The 19326-nt window shown below is 39.4% G+C and overlaps 1 protein-coding gene across 2 annotated transcripts; it reads left to right on the forward strand.

Annotated features, from left to right (window-relative positions):
* The first annotated feature begins 1759 nt into the window (after positions 1-1759).
* On the forward strand, positions 1760-18683 carry gsk3ba (glycogen synthase kinase 3 beta, genome duplicate a). 2 transcript variants are annotated; one of them, XM_077727539.1, is made up of 11 exons: positions 1760-2573; positions 4510-4703; positions 7034-7117; positions 11111-11221; positions 11946-12076; positions 12160-12266; positions 12863-12960; positions 13036-13143; positions 14411-14597; positions 15358-15456; positions 16018-18683. In XM_077727539.1, the coding sequence occupies exons 1-11, from the start codon at positions 2486-2488 to the stop codon at positions 16086-16088; spliced, it is 1278 nt and encodes a 425-aa protein (XP_077583665.1). In that variant the 5' UTR covers positions 1760-2485; the 3' UTR covers positions 16089-18683. The 2 variants fall into 2 exon arrangements, with proteins under 2 accessions (XP_077583665.1, XP_077583666.1); XM_077727540.1 differs by having other exon boundaries at positions 1761-2573; positions 13036-13131.
* The last annotated feature ends 643 nt before the right edge of the window (positions 18684-19326 follow it).

The following is a 19326-nucleotide window of genomic DNA, read 5'->3' on the forward strand; positions in this document are numbered from 1 at the left end:
TGCACCCTTCGCGTCCTTAGTGAGGATAAAGCGGTTCAGAAAATGAGATGAGTTGACTGTGTTTTTTTTAACGGCGAAAGATGTCCAACCCATTTGAACTTGGAGGCCAAATAATGAAATTAATATTTGGAGGTCCTGCCCCACTATTTGAGAAGGACTGCTTTAAGGGTTTTGACACTACGCCAACTTTGCAATATTTATTTATTTTTTACCTGCTAATGGCATTTTGCGATGTTTCTTAGTGTGAAGCTGAACAGAATCATCCAGGTCTTTTAACTTTGACAATAGTTCTCATTCGTTGCTAAGTCCAAATGGATTGGACGTCTTTCAGCTATCACGTAATTGAGTGTTATAATGTATGTGATATATTCTTTTGCTTGTAATTTACATCAGCAGCCCCCAAACTTTTTCTCACCGCGGACCGGTAAAGCTCTTTCTGTTTTTTTTTCTATTCAAAAAAATAACAAGTCCAAAGCATAATAGCGAATATTTATTGTTGTTCTTATCATAAGAACTTTTCTCATTTCAAGTAGAAGGGCGAGATTGAAAACGTCAATACTTTTTACTCTGATGGACCGGCTCTGGTAGCTCGTGGACCTGTAACAGTCCACGGGCCGGGTGTTTGGTGACCACTGATTTACATGACTGCATTTGAAGTACACAAAGCAGTCCTGGTGATGTAATGTTTGTTTTGTCACAATATATAAAATGCCAGGAGGTTGACACCAAACTGCATTTCTATGGTTTGTTACATTTTATTTCGTTTTAGTGTTGGCTTCTTTCTGAAAGATTATATGATAAGATTCTGGAGGACTTTAACTACTAAAAAAAGGCATATTTTTACTTTGGACTCTGCCCGCATTATTTTTGCTCGAATGCTGTTTTGCAGAGACACTACTTGATTCTGCATATGACGTGCTGAAGGGCAGACTGGGATGAATTCTTTTGTAGTCGTGTACAACAGATGTGATACAAACCACACAAAAGGCTCTCCAACGACTTTGGCGTGTGGGAGGGGAGACCATTTGAGTTTGGCCTGTTGTAGGAAAGCTCTCACGCACACAGAAGAGAGGGTGAGTGAAGAAAACAGTCACTTCATGCACATATGTATATATATGTATATAGATACAGAATCGAAAAGACGTTGTAAAGTTGGACAAAAACTGGAACCACACACAGGAAGTCTTCCACAAGATAGGGAACTTCTGCAGACTGTGACCAAAGTAGAGAATATGCACTCTTCCAAGCTTATCTGCACAGTTAAGTTATTAAATTGTGTGTTTACGTGCATGTGTGTATGTTTACTCAGCTGCCACTTGAAATTTCACCCCATTGGAAAATATCTTTGCATCTATTCATTTTAATGGTTTAATAAATAATTTATAATATTTGTCTTGTTTTGTATGCTGCAATACTTTTGCATGCACATTTCATACGAAACTGGTATACTTGGTATACCAATAGTATTACTATTAATATACTCTCGTGACAGCTGGCGGCTGTCAATGACGACACTTGGATATTGATTTTTCATTGGTCCATTGGCCATCCCTCAATTCCTGTCGCGTCTTTGCTCGGAAACCTCTGTTACCCTATGGGCGGTACCGGGAAATTATGCCATGTGGTCTCCAAAAACGCCATTGTGATTGGTCGAGAGAACTTCCAGTAGACGCCCACTTCTGGAAGAATAGTCCTTTCTGATTGGACATATTCGCCATCCTCGATTTGTCTTTGCATTTTCACGGTCAACCATATTCTGCGATCGGGTTTACGTTAACGGCGTGGGAAGGACGCGTGTGACAGCGCTCTTACGCAAAAGGCGTAGCTCACGTGCGCAGTGACAAAGACGGCGAGCCCGAGACCTATTGGGAAGGAATAAAAAAAGAAATCCACTATCGTCACTCTCCATAATCCTACCCTGTTCCACTTGGAAGTCCGACCCGGAATTTAACGTCTGCCTAGGCGAGGAATTTATCCGAAAAGTGTACCTCGCTGACGCTGAAGACATTTCTGGGGGAAAGTAGACGGCTTGCCTCTAGACATTCGTAAGGCTCGGCTACGGCGAGGGAGCCGCCATGGCAGCCAGTTTACTGAGGCTCCACATCGGGATATGAAGAGGAACCAGACAGGCCAAAAAACGCCGCATTGATCTTCGTGCTAACATTTGCCTCTTTCTAAAACCCACCCTGGATTTGAAGTAATTTTTGTTTAGTTGTTTAAAAAAACGCACCACCGAGGAGGCCTAATCCATGACCATTTTGGTAGAAGATATCTCCTAAAGGGCCCCCCTTGAAATATTCCAAACCAGGGGATAATGAACACATTTGGACAGAAATAATTGGTTTATTAGGCGAACGTGTCCATTTGTGCAACACATTGGTTGTCAGATACTGTTTTTCTTCTATATTTTTTGGATGAAAAGCTCCAAAGATCCCATAAGTGGCTAAAGCAAGTCGTCCGAGATCCAGCTGCGAGCGCTTTGATCATGTCAGGTCGGCCCAGAACCACCTCCTTCGCGGAGAGCTGCAAGCCGGTACCGCAGCCGTCTGCCTTCGGCAGCATGAAAGTCAGCAGTAAGTGCTCGTCTTACCAGAACCGGGCCCACTCGGTGCGGGCTCCACCCTATCAACCGAACCCCCCTCCCTTCCCGAGTGTACCGGACTCTTAGCTACCGATTAGCTTAGCATGGAGCCCGCATGAGGAGCTCCCTCATCCGGGCCGCAGCGTGACAGCTGTGGCCTGAATTTGGGATTCGATCCTAAATCCGGTTCCGTCATGCTGATTACGATAGTATGAAGCATTTTGGCATATGAGTCATCGCTGGGTTGCCACATAGCCATGCGCCCGTTAACGCGGCAGGCAATTACGCAACTGTCAAGGCGGAACGTTATGACTGGATCGAACCATGAATGGGTTCTTCTTACCATTTATTCAGACCTTTAATTCCTCGAATGTGATTTTTGTTCGGTTGCAGGGACCTAATTGTCAGCTAAGGTAGCTGTAGGCCTTCTTGATGCATTCATGCCAATTATATTCTCTACTAGGGGTGGGGGACCCTTTTTCCCCCTTCCTACTTATCAGTATCCAATTCGGTCCTGTATCTAAAAATATGTCCTACTTTTATATACCCGGAGCATTAAGGGTCAGCTTGGTGGCCCACTGCCTTACAGCAGGCATTTTTTAAAACTTAAAGGCAGTAACTAAATTATTAATTCTCATTGGCTACTTTGAGGGCTGGCAGTGATTGAATGATTGCTGCCAGTCCCTCCCAGTTCAAATAGATCACTGTCAATTGGAACAAATAAGTCATAAATAAACTCATCTCATTTCATTTTCTTAACCGCTTTATCCTCATTAAGGTCGCGGGGTTGCTGGGGCCCATCCCAGCTGACTCCGGGCCACAGGCGGGGGCATCCTGAATCGGTGGCCAACCGATCGCAGGGTACAAGTAGACGGACAACCATGCACAATTGCACCCATACCTAGGCGGAATATAGAGTTTCCAATCAGCCTAACATGCATGTCTTTGGAATGTGGGAAAAAAACCAGTGTACCCCGGTGGAAACCCACACAGGCCCTGAAAGATCCCCGTACCATGTATTTCCATGTGACTAAATGCAACTTTACTAAATATGTGTAATGTGTTCATTCTTTTGTGGACAGTAGTACAGCAAAGCCAGTCACGTGGTTGACATGGGTCAATTTCATTGGGCCAAAAATGAATGGTAAAGGTGAATACGACATCACATCTTGTCGACAATTAGCATTACTGCACACTCATGAGGTTGAATAGGTGGACCTGATAAATTTGTGCTAGCACTATCTAGCGCTCTTATCTCTCTCTTCTCTCTCGGTCTGTAGTTGTGAGCTCATGCGCCATACATTGACACACCCACACATTTGCTCATAAGGATTTGTTTTTGCGGGGGGGTAGAGGCGTGGACCAAGAACAATGAGCTGGCTTGTTGAGTGTTTCAAAGCACCTCCGCGGTTGCTCCCTTTGCTTTCCTCACCCCTTCCTTTACATATCCCCCTTCAAATCTAACTCACAAGTGATGGGAACAAAATTAGTCACTTATTCACTTTGATTCCTAACCAAATGAGAACTAGAGGACCAACAGTCATTTGCAGTGTTTCTGATGTGACATTATGGTCGCTCTGTAAGCGAGACATCACACGTTTTCTGTGGACTCTTTGTAATTAAGAATCAGTTCTTATCCAGTTATGCGACATTTCACTTGCTATCTGTACTGCTTTTATGCGCCTTTAAGTTGTGAGAAATCCCTGTGCGTGCAAACAGGCCTTTCTCACAGTTTCAGGAAGTGCAGAGGCGTCCTAGAAAGGCCCTGATGATGTATGTAGGCGTAGTGGTGTAACGCCGTCTTGGGTCAGTGGTACTACAATAGACTAGTTTGATAGTGTTATGTATAGAGGATACTCTCAATGAACTATGAAACATGGATTTTCCCATGCCCTTCCTTTGACATGCTTTCTCTCGTTCTCTCTCAGGGGACAAAGATGGCAGCAAGGTAACAACAGTAATGGCCACTCCAGGCCAAGGCCCTGACCGACCACAGGAAGTGAGTTACACGGACACAAAGGTCATCGGCAACGGCTCGTTCGGCGTCGTGTATCAGGCCAAGCTGTGCGACTCCGGAGAGATGGTGGCTATTAAGAAGGTGTTGCAGGACAAGAGGTTTAAGGTAAGTCATTCTTTTGCCAGCCACACAATGTCAAAACTTCAAAAACTAGGTTGCTTGAAAAAACACTGGCGGCCCAGTTTGCATGTTCTCCCCAGGCTTGCATGGGTTTTCTCTGGGTACTCTGGTTTCCTCCCGCATTCCAAAAACAGATGGTTGGCTGAATGAGCACTCTAAAAATTCCCCCTAGGTATGAGTGTGAGCATGAATAGTTGTCCGTCTCCTTGTGCCCTGTGATTGGCTGGCCACCAATTTAGGGTGCCCCCCACCTGGTGTCCATAGCAAACTGGGATAGGCACCACCGCCCAAAGCGACCCTTGTAAGGATAATTAATGAAGAAAAAAAGAATCTACTTCACTTTGACTTGCTAACTGGCCACGTATGGACAGACTTTAAATTCCTTGAGTCAGAGCTCCACAGCTTGCCTGTAGCAAACTGTGGACATTCTTTGGAAATCTTATTTTGTAATGGCACTTAGCTTCAGATATAGTCCTCTTCAAAAATAAAGCCTCCATAGTCTATCTCACAAACTTGGCTAGGACAGTTAGCACCCTTGTTGCAAATTATGGTATCCCTTTTTGCACCTAAATTCTGCATAACAACCCATGATTATTTAAGACTTCATGTTAAATGCTGCTCTGTGAAGTTGGTTGTTGTCTTGTACTGAAAAAGTACAAGTATAAAGTGTTGTCTGCTTTCATTTCAGCGCCACCATTGAAATGTGCACTTTCTTTCCAAACAACACTTTGCATGCAAGCACCTTACCTGACTTTGACTCATTTTGACGGATGAGCTGTTGGGTCTCGGTTTGCGTGATATGCCCAAAGTTTCTTAAAAGAAGACTTGGGAACTTTGTGTTTAAACCATTTACCTACACTTTTTTTTAACTCTTTGACTGCTGTTAAGGGCGCGTCAACCTCACAGTTCTGGGCTCCTGGGTTCAAATATAGGTCAGTCCACCTGTGTGGAGTTTGCATGTTCTCCTGGGTGGGTTTCGTCCGGGTACTCCGGTTTCTTCCTTCATTCCAAAAACATGCATGGTAGGCTTATTGGACACTCTAAATTGCCCCTAGGTATGAGTGAGTGTGCATGGCCACCTATTGAGGCCCGAAGTCAGCTGGGATAGGCTCCAGCGCCCCCCATGTCACTAGTGAGGATAAAGCGGTTCAGAAAATGAGATGAGATGAATATATCCAGTATGTTGTGCAAAAAGTTGAACTTAATGTCACAGCAGGTGATGCCCGTAGCGCTCAATAAAATTGTCACTTCATGGCACGTGGTGTTTTTGTGTTTTGTTTTTACCTAGTGCATCTGTCCTAAATTGCGAAATGTTTGTAGCTTGTTTGTCTGCCCACAAGGTTTTATGCTGCTACTTTGTGGTTCACCAGTGGTTAGCTTGGCATGTGACTTTGAACAACCCATCGGTTAAGAAGTATAGTACTTTTTTTTCCTAGTCGTTGCTTTAAAAAAAAAGTCTGCTTGCTAACTTTGTGACACTCGCTTATGGCTTTGACTTAAGTCTCTTCATATTACTGCCAGTTAGCATAAGTAACCCTCCTTTTTTTGTTGATCATATTCATTTAGAGCCTTTTTGTGACGTGACGTCTTTCACTTTTTAACTGGAAATGAGAATTGATTTTATCGAAGTGCATGAGTTAAGTGAGAGACAGGTCTACTGATGCATTATGGGATAGCTTGCCTTTGCACCATATGAGGAATCAGATTTCAGTCCAGTGGAAAATGGATGCTTGCTTTCTCGTGCACACGCACGCATAACATTAGAAAAGGATCATTCTGGTTTCTTGTAATATGGAAGTGCTTTAAAAAGTCCCAAATCTAACAAGACACTAAATCCATCTTAATATTTTTTTTTTTTTTGAGTTTTTTGCTTGTTTTTATTCTTTCTGGAAAAACAAGATGGTGAAAAATCCAGGTTTTGGTGTAAAGTGGTTCATTTATTCATTCATTTTCTGAGCCACTTTATCCTCACTAGTCATGAGGGGTGCTGGAGCCTATCCCAGTTGACTTTGGGCCAGAGGTGGGGACACCCTCAATCAGTGGCCAACCGATCGCAGGGCACGATGAGACAGACAACCATTTACTCTCATACTGTGTCCAATCTGCCTACCATTCATGTTTTTGGAATGTGGGAGGAAACCGGACAACCCAGAGAAAACCCACGCAGGCCCATAGAGAACATGCAAACTTCACACAGGTGGGGGTGTGAGGCTGACGTGCTAACCACTCGCTCCACTGGGCCTTTATGGTCCATTTATATTCACAAAATATACTAGATATTACTGCTTCAATATTGTTTTTTGTTTTTTATTTAGAACCGTGAGCTGCAAATTATGAGGAAATTGGACCACTGCAACATCGTACGTCTGCGTTACTTCTTCTATTCCAGTGGAGACAAGGTGAGTTTCTGTAACTACCGCATATTTTGGGATTGGCCCCATAATATTAAATGTTTACTTGACACAATATGCAGTAAAAAGCACGGTCAAAATGCTACTATCAATCTGCTATTTGGTTCCCAGACACAGCCTTAGTACTTTAAAAAAGAAAAGAAAATTCTCTAAGCGTTTGTGCAACATTTTTATTGTTCTGTGGCTTTCATTTAAGTTTCAGGAGGGCTATTAAAGAGATCATTTTGAAACTATTTTCTTGGAGTGGCCATTGAAGACACCCTTTAGAGTCACTGTGAGAGCTTTGCACGCTAACGAAAACGAGAGAAAGAAAGGTTTTGAAAGCTGACAGTCGATTTGATAGCCCTGAATTTTTACTGCTCAAAAAGAGCAAGCAGAAAGAAGATCTAAAGGTGGGAAGGGAATGTCATGGTTGCTCTTCCACTGTGCTATCGAATAGCTGCACAGAGCCAATCCAACCTCATTCCTGCTCGAGTGCACTAGAAGGACACATTACTAAGCTTTCGCCAAGTCAATTTTCTGTTTCCATACTATGATTTTGGTGACAAAAAGCATTTCAGACTGAAACCTCGTTTTTAGTCATCTCTACTTCTATAACTCTGATCAAATGAAAATCATTACATATGGCAGCAATTGAGTACGCCAAAGAACTAACACTTTGGACGCCCATTGTGGATGGTCTCGTTTGAGGACTCTGTATGAGGTAATACTGCAGTTTGCTCTTGTCAGTCCCAGCAGGGGTGCGAATGCGAAGCCAGCTGTTCTCCCCTTCGCACTTGGGATAAAGGGAAGTCCCTGTTTGCCTTGACTGGTCCAATTTCGTTGCGCCGCGGCGGTTCCTCGCTGTGTCAAATATAGACGTGCATACTTGCATGGAAGTTTTACCATGACGTGGAAAATAGGAATGCATCCTACATACCGACCCAAGCTCAAAAGATGTTAGATCCAGTACACGGGCCCCTTGAGTTAACCGGACATGTGCCAGTTAATTTTAGATCTGGTGGGTATTGACCTGATATTTTGGGGGAGTGGTCACTCAATTTTACAAAAAAAATCTGTATGAATTTGTTTAATCACTTAAATTCATGGCCAATTTATTGCCCAGGCTTACCTCTCTATTTTGTATGAATTTAGTATCAGTGGGCGTGAATTGTTGCCCCTGCATTGAATAAATAATAACTACTGCACATCCAATGTGCTAATGAGATGTCACACCCATTAGTTTGAAGCACAGTGAGCTTCTGATAACGTTTGTTTGCTGGCATGGATCCGCGGCAAATGTGCACGTAACAAACTAAAGGGGCAGGAGATAAGATAAGGACGGGGCGAGTTTCGATAAGAGTTCATATTGGGTACAACTGTGTGTCGATCAACCACTACGACTGCTACTTGATTGCTACTAAAGCTGCCACGTGTCTTTAGAAGGCTGTTTTACATGTGTATAAAAGTTGCTTAGGAATTGCTATAACAAAACCCTTTTTAGTTTTAGGATTGAAATGTTTTGGGTGCTGAAAAATGGTCTTGAAAATAGTAGGGGAAAATGTTGGAAGTCGACCTTGAAAAGCACATCTGAACCCTGTGTGAACACGTGTTTAGGTTTTCTTACGTAACTGATTCCATGCAGTCTGCTTGATGAACATTGGTTTATATGTTTCAATGCATGTAGAAACCCTGATTTTTGTCATCGTCAATGGTACTGAAAGTTAATCTGAGATACTGTTGACGCATTCATTTCCCATAACATGGTGATGCTCAGTAACAGCTGTGCCTGTTGTTCAGGTGTGTAGCAGTTACGCCAGCAAATTGGCATCTGAATTATTTAGTCCAAGTAGGCCAATCAGGTCACTGCCTCACAATAACCTATTGGAATCCAGTAAAGGAAGTGCTTTGTAGCCAGTCAGGAAGTGAGTCATAGCTGTTGCTAGGTTAAATATAGCTTGTAAAACACAAGGGGGAGAGGGGTTGCTCTCTAGTATTGGCTAATGTTATCAACGGGTGGCTACAACTAGAGAGGGCACACCTAGGATTATTTTCATAGAATTAATCTTATAATAGATAATTAAGTTACTGTTACTGCGCTTTACACTTCAGATACTAACGTACATTGGAACTAAAAATAAGACTGACGACAATTTGCACATTGGGTATTTTGTGTGTGATTGTTTTCCGATGCAAAGACAGATATTTGCAAATTCATCCCTAAAAAAATACAACACAAAAGAGAATCACCTGGTTCAAGTACTACATAAACCAGAATATTTATTAATTTTCTGAACCGCTGAACCGGGGGTGCTGGACCCTCTCCCACCTGACTTTCGGGTCTACATCGGGATCATTTACAACACCGGTGTTAAACCCATTCCACAAAGGGCCAAGTGGGTGCAGGTTTTCCTTCCAACTGAAACAGCACAGACAGTTTGACCAATGAGGTTTCTGCTAAAACAAAGCAGCACCTGCCTGCAGTAAACTAATTCCAGTTGAAAGAGAACAGATTTGTGCCAAGGTGTCGTCTTCATTGGTTGTTAGGAAAACCTGCACACGCTTGGCCCTTTGTGGAATTGGTTTGACACCTGTCATTTCCAGCAAAGGTCTCCAAACTGGTCATCAAAGACCACCATGAGACCTGTTTTTTTTTTTTTTTTGTTTCAACCGATCCAGCACAGACAGTTTGTCCAATTAGGTTTCTGTTAAAAAAAAGCACCACCAGACTGCAATCAAGTGAGTATACTTGCAAGACGCTGGATTTGTCAAAAGGTGTCTTGTTTGATTGGAATGAGATCCTGTGGCCCATTGAGGAATAGTTTGGACATTTCTCGTTTACAGTTTTAACTCCATTCAGAACCAAAAGGAAACGGAAGTCGTGCTAGAATAACTGAGTGACTCCTGTGTCCCTTCTGGGTCAGTGTGCTCCAGAATAGAATGCCCGCAAGCCTGAACTCCTCAATGGAGGAAATGATATCAGTGGCTCACGTTGAACGGTGGGACGCAGTGACACATACGTGTGTGTGCTTCCTGCTTGAGTGAAGGCCACACAATGTACCCTCGGTTTGGCTTTTTGGGGGGAAAATAATTTAAATCAGTCCTGGAGTGCTTCCATTTATCAGGGTAAGACTTCTGCTGAGGGAAACTTTGTCATAAGGACAATTCAATTTGTAGATACACCGGTCGTGATTAGACACACCTTAAGATATTAGCAAAAAAATCAATCCCATTTACAATTATGAAAGTAAGTACCATAAATGTGAAACCCAGTAACGATTCTTTCGATTCATACTCATCTCAGAAATACCTCGTGTGATGATTTTTCTTAAGCTTTTCCCTTCAAAGTAATACATTTGTACTCCTTATTGCATCCATGAATGTGGAGGTGAAAATTGTGAAACAGGGGGCATCTTAGACGAGAGTAGTCGTAAAATTTAACGATTTTAAGAAAATTTTAAGGCACTTTGGGCACCAGGCGGTGGACACCCTGAATTGGTGGCCAGCCAACCGGCTTACCATGCATATATATAATGAAGGCAACTCATGGCTGTATGTATCTAAATTAACCTACTGTCAAAATGTCCAAGTTGGCTCCAAATACAATATGAATATTCATGACTAAATATTTACTTTCCCTGCAATGCATTCTGTAGATGTGACTGCTCTGTTGCACGATACTCCCTGAAGTTAACTTCATTACAATATTTACGAAATATGTTTCAAATGAAAGAAATGTTTTATGTCATCGTTATTTGAGGATTCAACAAAATATAAACAAAATGGAACATGCATAACATGCCTTTTCACCATCTGTGAACAAAAGTGGTGGTGTGCATCTTGCCATCGAGGCTCGTATTTCTCATCCTATGAACGGCTATTGATCGTGTCCCTTTTTTTTGTCACAACTCTAATATTGAGCTGTGCATTTTGTTCGTGTTAACTTGCAATTACGTATTATACATTTAAGAATGTGTGTTGTTTTGTGTTTTTCTTTATTAGAAAGATGAAGTGTACCTGAACCTGGTCCTGGATTACGTTCCTGAGACAGTCTACAGAGTGGCCAGACACTACAGCCGAGCCAAGCAGACACTGCCCATGGTCTATGTCAAGGTAGGCGACACAAAAAGATCACCGTATTTTCACACTTATAGGTCGCACTGCATGTAAGGGCGCCGTCTCAGTTGCGGGTGTATTTTCTGATTGTTCCTCATAGAAAAGGCGCATATTTTTAAAGGATGCAATGGTCTTGTTAGCATTGCACATTTTAGCATGCATGCTAGCGTATGTTTTAAAAAAGGCAAGATTTAATACTAAGTTGCTTGGAGTTTAAAGTCTTCCGTCATTTTAATACATTATTAAATCTTTTTCTGTCATTGTATTTCTCACACGTTTCACAAAATTGGGACACTTGTCATTTTTAAAAGGTTTAGTTGGTTGTTTATTTGTGGAACATAGAATGAATTAGAGAATTTATATACAAAATCCTTCTCTACTTATGAAAATACTTTCAACTGTGACACATACTCTAGTATATATGTTTTTCCTCTACATGATGTATTATTCTCTTACTGGTGCAACTTATACTCACGTACGTGGGACCCCCTTGTTTGAAAAATATTGCAATTAGACAAATTTTAGCTCATTTATGGCTTTAATATTTGTCAATTCATTTGATTAATCAATTAATTAATCATTCATGTGGGTTCTAATTCATTGTTGTGATTAACACCCCAGAGATGTTTCTACAATCTGTACTATCCATTTCAGTCAAACTGAATTGAGGATTTATCAGCGTAAATGGTACTAATGAATTAATGTTTTTGTGTGTTTTCAGCTGTACATGTACCAGCTATTCCGAAGCCTGGCCTACATACATTCATTTGGTATTTGCCATCGGGACATCAAGCCTCAAAACCTCCTTCTGGATCCCGAGACAGCCGTGCTGAAACTCTGCGACTTTGGCAGGTAGGATGCCGTGCTCGTCCAACCTCTTGTCCCTTAACAATAATAATTATAATGTTGTTTGTTATTATTTTACACATTTTTAGCGCCAAGCAGCTTGTCCGTGGGGAACCAAACGTGTCCTACATATGCTCTCGCTATTATCGAGCCCCAGAGCTCATCTTCGGGGCCACTGACTACACCTCCAGTATAGGTGAGTCACTTATATGTCTGCCAATGACAGCCATGATGCAAATGTAAAACTGACATTTAAATTCACGGTTAATAGTAAAAAAAAAAAAAGGGAAGATCATCTCTGCTTGATGACAGAAATAAAATAATAGGTTTCCACTCTCCTTTTGTTTCATTTTTTTAATAAATCTTGACGTTTTTCACTCATGATTTGTTAAAATTAAGCTATCAATTTTTAAATCTATGTCTATGAGATAGTTTGTTTATTTTTCATTTAAATGTTTCAAAAATATATTTTCAAGTATATTTTCTTTAATTTCTATTTTTATATAAAAAGTAAAAAATGAATACATTCAAAAATGTAAACAAATTGAGTAATTTTTTCCATTCCTTTTTATTTTTAGTCAAAATGTATTAAATATTTTTCAAAGCTCATCTTTCCACATTTAAATAAACACAAACACAAAAACAAAATACTATTTGCTATTATGTTTTTATACTACTATTTGTTGTATTAATGTTTTATTTGAAGTATTTTTAAATAAAAATAAATAAATATATAAATTCTAGATAAATGCATATGATCTCATTTCATCAATTGGAATTTCACCTTTTCAGATGTGTGGTCAGCGGGATGTGTGCTAGCTGAGCTGTTGCTAGGGCAACCAATTTTCCCCGGAGACAGCGGAGTGGATCAACTGGTTGAAATTATAAAGGTAAAGAGATATGAGTTGAAACTCACAAAGCACCCGTCACTTTCCGTCATTTATAGCGTCCAACGTCTGTTTCAGGTTTTGGGGACACCGACACGGGAGCAAATCCGCGAGATGAACCCCAACTACACAGAGTTCAAATTCCCCCAGATTAAGGCCCATCCATGGACTAAGGTGAGTCAACAGGTACAGGAGCCCTTTTTATTCTCTAATATACTATTTCATGCATATATTTTTAATGACTGTCAATGTACGGTGGCTTTATCTTGACTGTTAACTTTGGAAAATAAGGTTTGAAATGTCATTTTGAAAAGAGTGTGCGTTGTGGTATTCAGTAAACCAAACCAAATCTGCCTATTTTATGATTTCCATTAACTGTCGTTGATGGCAATAAACGTCACTGACATTGAAGCGTCGTCATTCTTAGCTAGTTTGTCTTTTTTTGAGGACTGCCACAACACATACTCTTTGAATATCTGAAGCAGCCAATGAGTTTTAGACAAACCTGTCGTGATATCCCATAAGGCAATTCATTGCAGTTTTATCTCAAATTTTGAGACTAGTTCCTTCCACAGATGCTTATTGGTTATCAACACACCAAATAGACACAATAAAATAAAAGAACATGCGCACTTTGTGGGACAAAATGACAGTCATCTAGGATTATATAATAGCATATTATGCATTGTAATTGAAAAATATATTTTAAAGAAGTTTTTGTTTTATTTTAGCAAAACATTTTTATTGCATTTGAACATCATACTAGTGTTTAAATTGCTTCTCTTTTTGACAGTGATAATATATATCTATGACGACATTTAGTGCTGTCAATTCATATGTCTGTCAAATTAAAGAAAATATATATATTTAAAAATAAATATTGACAAATTTTCAGTTTTGACATTTGATTGCCCTGTGGATTTTCATTACTTAACAATGTGCAATTTAAATTCTATGATGTTAATATCCAGATAGATATATAACAATAGTTAAAAGCGAATAAAAGTCCTCAAGAGTTGCCCTTTAAATATAACCCAATGAGTATTTAAATCACAAAAAGTCCACAATTTTTTGAAATTTTGTATTTTTTTAATTTTTTTAGATAATTTAATTGGTCAAAAGTAATTCTATTTGAATGTATTTTTGCCAGTTTGGTGAATGCAATTGATGAAAATACAGAAATGGAATAAATAATATATTAAATTTTATTTCTATTATTAACCTTTTCCCCCTTTTTTTTTTTGAGAAACTTGCCATTTATTTGCCCACCCCTGCATCAAAAAGTATGGCTTTGAACTTTAGAATGTTATGACTACTTTGTGACTGCTACCTCGGCTCTTTCTGATTCATTTTACGGCTTGGAAAGCAAAATGCTCTTTTCGTTTTTATTTTTGTTTCTGCGTCCTGACCGTACAGACCTTTGTGTTTGTGTGTGTGTGTAACGGGTGTGCAGGTTTTCCGGCCACGGACGCCGCCCGAAGCCATTGCCCTATGCTCACGGCTGTTGGAGTACACGCCCACAGCGCGCCTTACGCCTCTAGAGGCCTGCGCTCACTCATTTTTCGACGAGCTGCGTGACCCCAACGTCAAGCTGCCCAACGGCCGCGAGAAGCCCTCCCTCTTCAATTTCACAACACAAGGTGGGCAGCACTTCTACACTTGTGCACGACCCCCATAATCAGGGCTGCTATAAACAGTTATTTTGATAATGGGGCAATTCACCTATTTTTTTGCAACAAGTCGACTCATGGATTTATGTAGAAATTACATGTTCTAATCAGAATAATGTAATTTTATTATTATTAATATTATTATTTTTTTAAATTAGTTTTCTTCAATTTGACTTGTGAGTGACAACTTCTTGGGACAAAATTCTTCCCATCGAGGCTTTTTGTAATCTGAATATTTCATATAGAGAGACATTTATAAATTGAGATAGCACTATGCTTTTTTTGCTTCTTAAAATTAAAAATGGAATTAATAGAAAAGAGAATATTTACCGTATTTTCTTTTGTTGATTAATATTAAATACGTGGAAGGTTTCAACTTTTATATTTTTGGTTGTTATTTACCATATTTTTAAACGGGTAAATACATTTTATAAATTTATGAAAATAAATATTAAATTTGTTCTTATTGCTTTTTGGTAAAAAAAAAAAAAGGAAAATATTTGTTAATTTTTAAAATAACTAACTAAAAAAAAACAACCGAATATATTTTTCCCTTTTTGTCTTTTTTTCCCATTTTAAGTTGTCATTAGTTGTTTTTTATTGTGGCAGTCCTCCTTACAATCACTACCAAATTCTAATAGACCACACCTAAAAGGACAAAACCACACTTTGAAAGCAAGAGCAACCAAGAGCCTGCTTTAATATGTTTTGGGGATTTTGCCTCTCTCAGAGCTGTCCAGTAATCCGTCTTTGGCCTCCATCCTCATCCCGGCCCATGCTCGCAGTCAGGCTGTCGCATCCACCCCGACCAATGCCTCCGCCACCACAGGTAAGTGCCAATCTGCCCTTCAACTATGGTTGTCTCTATAAAATTAAAGTTTTTAGGACCATAAACATATTTCCTTAGTATATTAAATGGTAACATGCCAAAGTGAAATCATTTGTTGTGGCAGTTATATTGCTTTTAATGTTAAAAGAGGAGTTCAAAGTGGAAAGAAAGAAAAACGGCAAATCAGGAGATCCGTGTTTATTTCTTTCGCCACATCGCCACAAAATATCCGTACATATAGTAATACACAAATATGATTTTATCTTTCCCCATCAATTATACCAACATATGAACAGGTGTAAAAATTCAGTTTGCCCTCATCAATGGACTGAGATGCTACACAAGTAGATAAACTCAAAAAAAGTACATGACCTTTTAGAAGTTGTGCAAATTTGGCGTCTTTTAAAATGTTTTCCTCCTTATCAGTTTCTTTACTGTCTATTGAAATATGAAGCTCATCTAATCTGAAGTGAAATTCCTAAATAATGCTCCTATAAACTACTAGTGTCTTGTTTAAAATGGACATGTATGACTACTATATCGCCCCCATTGTGTGTACAGACGGTAGCAGCACAGATCGAGTCCCCAGCACCACCACCGCCTCGGCTTCCGCCTCCAACTCTGCTTCCTGAGCACCGCCTTTCGCCCTTTCCTCCAAGCCAGACACAAAAAAAACCGCCTTTCCCCACAAACCCCCTTTTCACAGACAGTTGTGTCAACTTGACATCAAGGTACACGCAAAACTCGCCCGTTAAGATTTTCATGGACGATTGTATGTATTAAAAAGCAACTATTGTCCAGCATCCTTACCACCCCAATTCCTTCCCTCCTATTATAATGCATGGCCTGAACGGTTAGGGGGGTGCTGGAGTCGAGTGGGGTGCAGTCAAAGGCATGAGGCTAGCAAACACAAACACACAAAAATACATACACACGGATGCATGTGGAAAGAAGCAAATCCAGAAGGGGAATTGTTTTGTTTTAAAAATGCTTAGCAAGCCGGTTTAGTCAAACATTATTTTAAAATATTTTTCTACCCCCCACAAGGGCAATTTTATTTTATTTTTTGTGTGTATCAGATGTGACATGTTTATCTGGTCCTGTGTGCTTGTATAATATATACATACAAAAAAAACACATTACATACACAGTTTATATATTACTTATGTATAAAAAGTATATATAGATATATGTATATTAACTCCCACGGTTCTGAAGTCTGTTCATGGCTGAGTTCATATCCGTCTCAGGCAGTAGCAATATTTGCTGCTGACAAACAATAGGAACATTTTCTTGGTGGAATTTGCGGAAAATTTTGCAATTTTTCATTTCTCATCATCACGGAACGTTTTTCTCATTCTTTATTCTTATATAGCCAAATATATATATAAAAAAAGCACTGTCCGTTTAAAAAAAAGAAAGAAAAAAAGTAACCTGAAACAGTGAATCCTCTTTGCGTTCCATTGACGGGGACAGATGTCCAATTCATCTGGACTGGGAAAATGGCAGCAGTCGAACATTTGCTGCTAACCGTCCAACTCCAAATGTAGGGGACGTTGACCGGTCTTAATGGCATTAAAACGTCTTTTTTTTGGTAACTACAACATATTCTGTGAGTGTCAATGAGTTAAAAAAAACAACAACTCGGTGCACATAAAAAAAAAAAGCTTAAAATGTACATAAAGTATAGCTGCTCCTCACCAAAAGTCAATTTTTACATGATTTCTTTTGTGTTATGTAAATACGCAGACCCATGTACTGTTTAAGAAGAAGAAAGAGAAAAAAAAGTCAGAATCAGGGCAACTGTTGAGCGCTTAATGGATATTTTCAATGATTATCCAGCCATATGTCCAATGATGACCTGTACAGTACAGTAGATCTTGTAATGACAACTTGTCATGTATAGTGTAAGTATAGTTTGGAGTGCCTTTGCTTTCATACACCTTCGCCTTTTCGCCACCCTTTCTGTAATTGTGACTCCTCCCCTTTTCCCCTTTGGTGCTGTTGAATATCCCCACCCGCCACACACTTATTTGTAATATAAAAATAATGTTGATTGACTTAATAGTATGGATAGCTTTCCTTGGTTTTTTTCTTGATGAGGCGATAAACATAGCACTGCAGTAGTCCTCATAAACCTCAAATGACTGTACATATTGTAGAATGCAGTACAGTGTTGCAAAGGAGTATTAGGGCCATGCGGGAAATATGTGGGTAATGCATAATGTAGTCGGGGAATTGCAAGGAATTTGAAATCTCACAAGAAAAAAACTTTCATTTTACAGGGACAAATTATACATTGACGTTTTTTTTAGGCCAACAACTACAACAAAAAATACAATGTGTATTCAATATCACATATTTTACAAAGGGAATTTAACATGTGGATTGATTCATTACAAAAATTGAGTTAAAAAACAAACAAACGCGACTCAATTCGCATCATTTGAAAATTAATATTACTTCATTATACCTTATGGACTATTTCAATTCAATTTTAATATAACATAAGTTAATAATGTGCGATATATTTCATTACTGCTTCAATCTCACAGTACTGCAACCTTATTTTTTTTACCCATTGGCTGCCATTAACAGCAATAGACGTCCAATCCATCACTGCCATCGAATGAATGACCCTTCGCCCCCCTTCAAATAGTAAATAATAAATAAATAACAAAAATTGGACATCAAGCAACTTAAAATTGCAAAATTCTTAGTTATATTAAACATGAATTGTTTCATCATTTGTGACCCTAATATTCCTTTTTTTTTTTGGGCCGTCGCAGTAAGTAAAGTTGAATATTTTACAAAAGTTAGTCCAGTATTCGGTAGCACCTAAGGGTTTCAGTCATGTGACCTTCCTTCCACTTCTTGCTTGCTGTAATTTTGCATCCATGAAAACCCGCCCACTTCCACAAAAAGTTGCCAAAAAAAATAAAGTGGAGATGCTAATGTACTCTGATAGCATAGCACAATGTTGTGCTACCCGGGTTTAAGAAAAGAGAATTGTTTAAAGACTCGGAAAAAAAAATACATCCCGTATAACAGTACTACTACTTGAATGACTCTGTGACTGAACATTTTTATTTTGTTATCCTCTGTTCTGTGAAGTTATGCTAAATGTGCGTCTCTGTAAATATTCCCTCTGCGTGCTCTGAGGAATAGTTGCCCTCCCTGGTACTGTAATTTGCATTAAATAAAGAGTAGGATAGCTTGGAAATGGACACTATTCTGCTTTTGTCATTATTTTTGCACATAGGTTACAAAGGCTTTATTTCTAAAATGTAAATTCAGGCATCAAATGGTTAATTAAAACTTTCCAAATTAATGAATGTAAATTTATTTGCAACTTTCATAGAGAACTCTTAAATACTATGAAATTTAAAAAACTCTCTGGAGCTTTGTTATTGAAATCAGATTACAGTGTTTCATGTTATAACAAAAAAAAACCTGTAAAATATGTTGTTTCAATGTAATATTTGTATTATTTTTTCCCAAAAAAAATCTGCGAAGCTCTGAGTCCGCGATAGCTGAACCGCGGAGTAGCGAGAGAACACTGTAGTTGTAACAGAAAAAACAATAAATACTCCTGCAAAGTTTTGGGAACCTTTGGTCCAGTGAATAAGTCATTGGCCTCCCACTTCTGTGGACCTGGGTTCAAATCCTGCTTTGCTCTGCTTACCTAACGTTTCCCACTTGAAGGTACCATAAAGTACTAAGTATGATCTGGGAGTGGAAAGAGACAAAACAACAAATACTACTGCATAATTCTGTAGAGTGGTAGCCCAGTGGTTAAGACCTCTGTCTCCCACCTCTGTGGTCCTGGGTTCAAGTCCTAGTGCTTGCAAAGATTTTTCCACTATTATT

Source organism: Stigmatopora nigra, chromosome 11 (assembly GCF_051989575.1).
Source record: "Stigmatopora nigra isolate UIUO_SnigA chromosome 11, RoL_Snig_1.1, whole genome shotgun sequence".
NCBI classification, from domain to species: domain Eukaryota; kingdom Metazoa; phylum Chordata; class Actinopteri; order Syngnathiformes; family Syngnathidae; genus Stigmatopora; species Stigmatopora nigra.